Consider the following 1,183-nt stretch of genomic DNA (forward strand, 5'->3'; position numbering starts at 1 on the left):
GCGGGTGTCAGGCAACCCTGCGCTCCCGCTACCCCGGCGCTGATCCGGCCGGATCTCCCTCCATTTTCTAATTAAACAAAGGTAAAAAGTGATTTCTCACAATTTCACCACATATAATACATGTAAAGACATCTTGATCCCCTCTGTTATTGCTACAGTATCTAGCTAACAGAGGTCTTTGGAAAACCAAAATTTAATAAATATACAGATTTCTAAGTGAGCACATTGGTTCTGCGGCTTTGTCATTCAAGGTTCTACTGTATTTGGAGGCTGGAATTCCAAGACTGTAGTCTCCCTCTGATCAGCTTCTTGTGATGGCCTTTGAGTTACATCAAAACATGGTGGATGGGTTCCTGTAGTGTAGGGAAGTGAGAAGAAGGGGTGAGGAAGGAGAGGGAGGGAGAATAGATAGCTAGCAGTGGCTAAGCTTGATGTGACCGTTTCATCAATCCAACCACCCCAAGGTCTCATCATTTAACCCTCACCTGTAGACTAAGCTTCAGCTCTGGGCCACCGGGAACACAATCCATGTCTGCCAAAAACCCACTCCATCTCAGCCCTCCAAGAATGGCTTTCATATGTGTCATGCTTATTTCCACAGAGCTCTACCTCACTAAGGATGACTTGAAAAAGCTTCATGACTTTGAAGAGCAGTGTGTGGAAAAATATTTCCACGAGAAGACGGAAGGTCTGAATTGTAGTTTTGAGGAACAAATCCGAGTGACATCAGAAAGGTAAAGAATATCTCTTTAATCCCCAAACGGCCACCAGATCAGGATCGTCCTAAAATGTGTAAAAGAATAGATAGACCCACTTCCAAACCCCATAGGTTTGAGTTCTTCCCAATTTGAAGCATGTATTGCAATATGGTTTATGTAATCACCACCTATTTATTGGACATCACTATATTCTAGACAGTCTTTGCATATCCAAGGGATAAGTGGAGACTAGGAGTCAAGAATTCCTTTCTGATGGATTTACATTCCAGTGTTTGTATGTGGAAAGGTTTAGGGAAATGAAGGAGTAGAAAAGACAAGATATTCAAGTAAGCTGACAGAGGAAACCTATACATTAATGTTGGTCAGTAAAAAACAAAAGCTATGAAGAACTGCGCATAGTGGTGCCCACTTTTAATCCAAGGGCTGCAGAGGCAGAGGCAGAGGCGAGGCAGGGGGCAGGGGGC

At 43.5% G+C, this 1,183-nt stretch overlaps 1 protein-coding gene across 1 annotated transcript in view; it reads left to right on the forward strand.

The window, feature by feature from the left end:
* Trpm6 (transient receptor potential cation channel subfamily M member 6) overlaps positions 1-1,183 on the forward strand; it is a 152,474-nt gene that overhangs the window by 96,977 nt on the left and 54,314 nt on the right. Inside the window, exon 25 of the mRNA XM_021151275.2 lies at positions 602-734. Coding sequence (XP_021006934.1) covers positions 602-734 — 133 coding nt within the window. The remainder of the gene's footprint in view (positions 1-601; positions 735-1,183) is intronic.

This window comes from Mus caroli, chromosome 19 (genome assembly GCF_900094665.2).
Source record: "Mus caroli chromosome 19, CAROLI_EIJ_v1.1, whole genome shotgun sequence".
Taxonomy (NCBI): domain Eukaryota; kingdom Metazoa; phylum Chordata; class Mammalia; order Rodentia; family Muridae; genus Mus; species Mus caroli.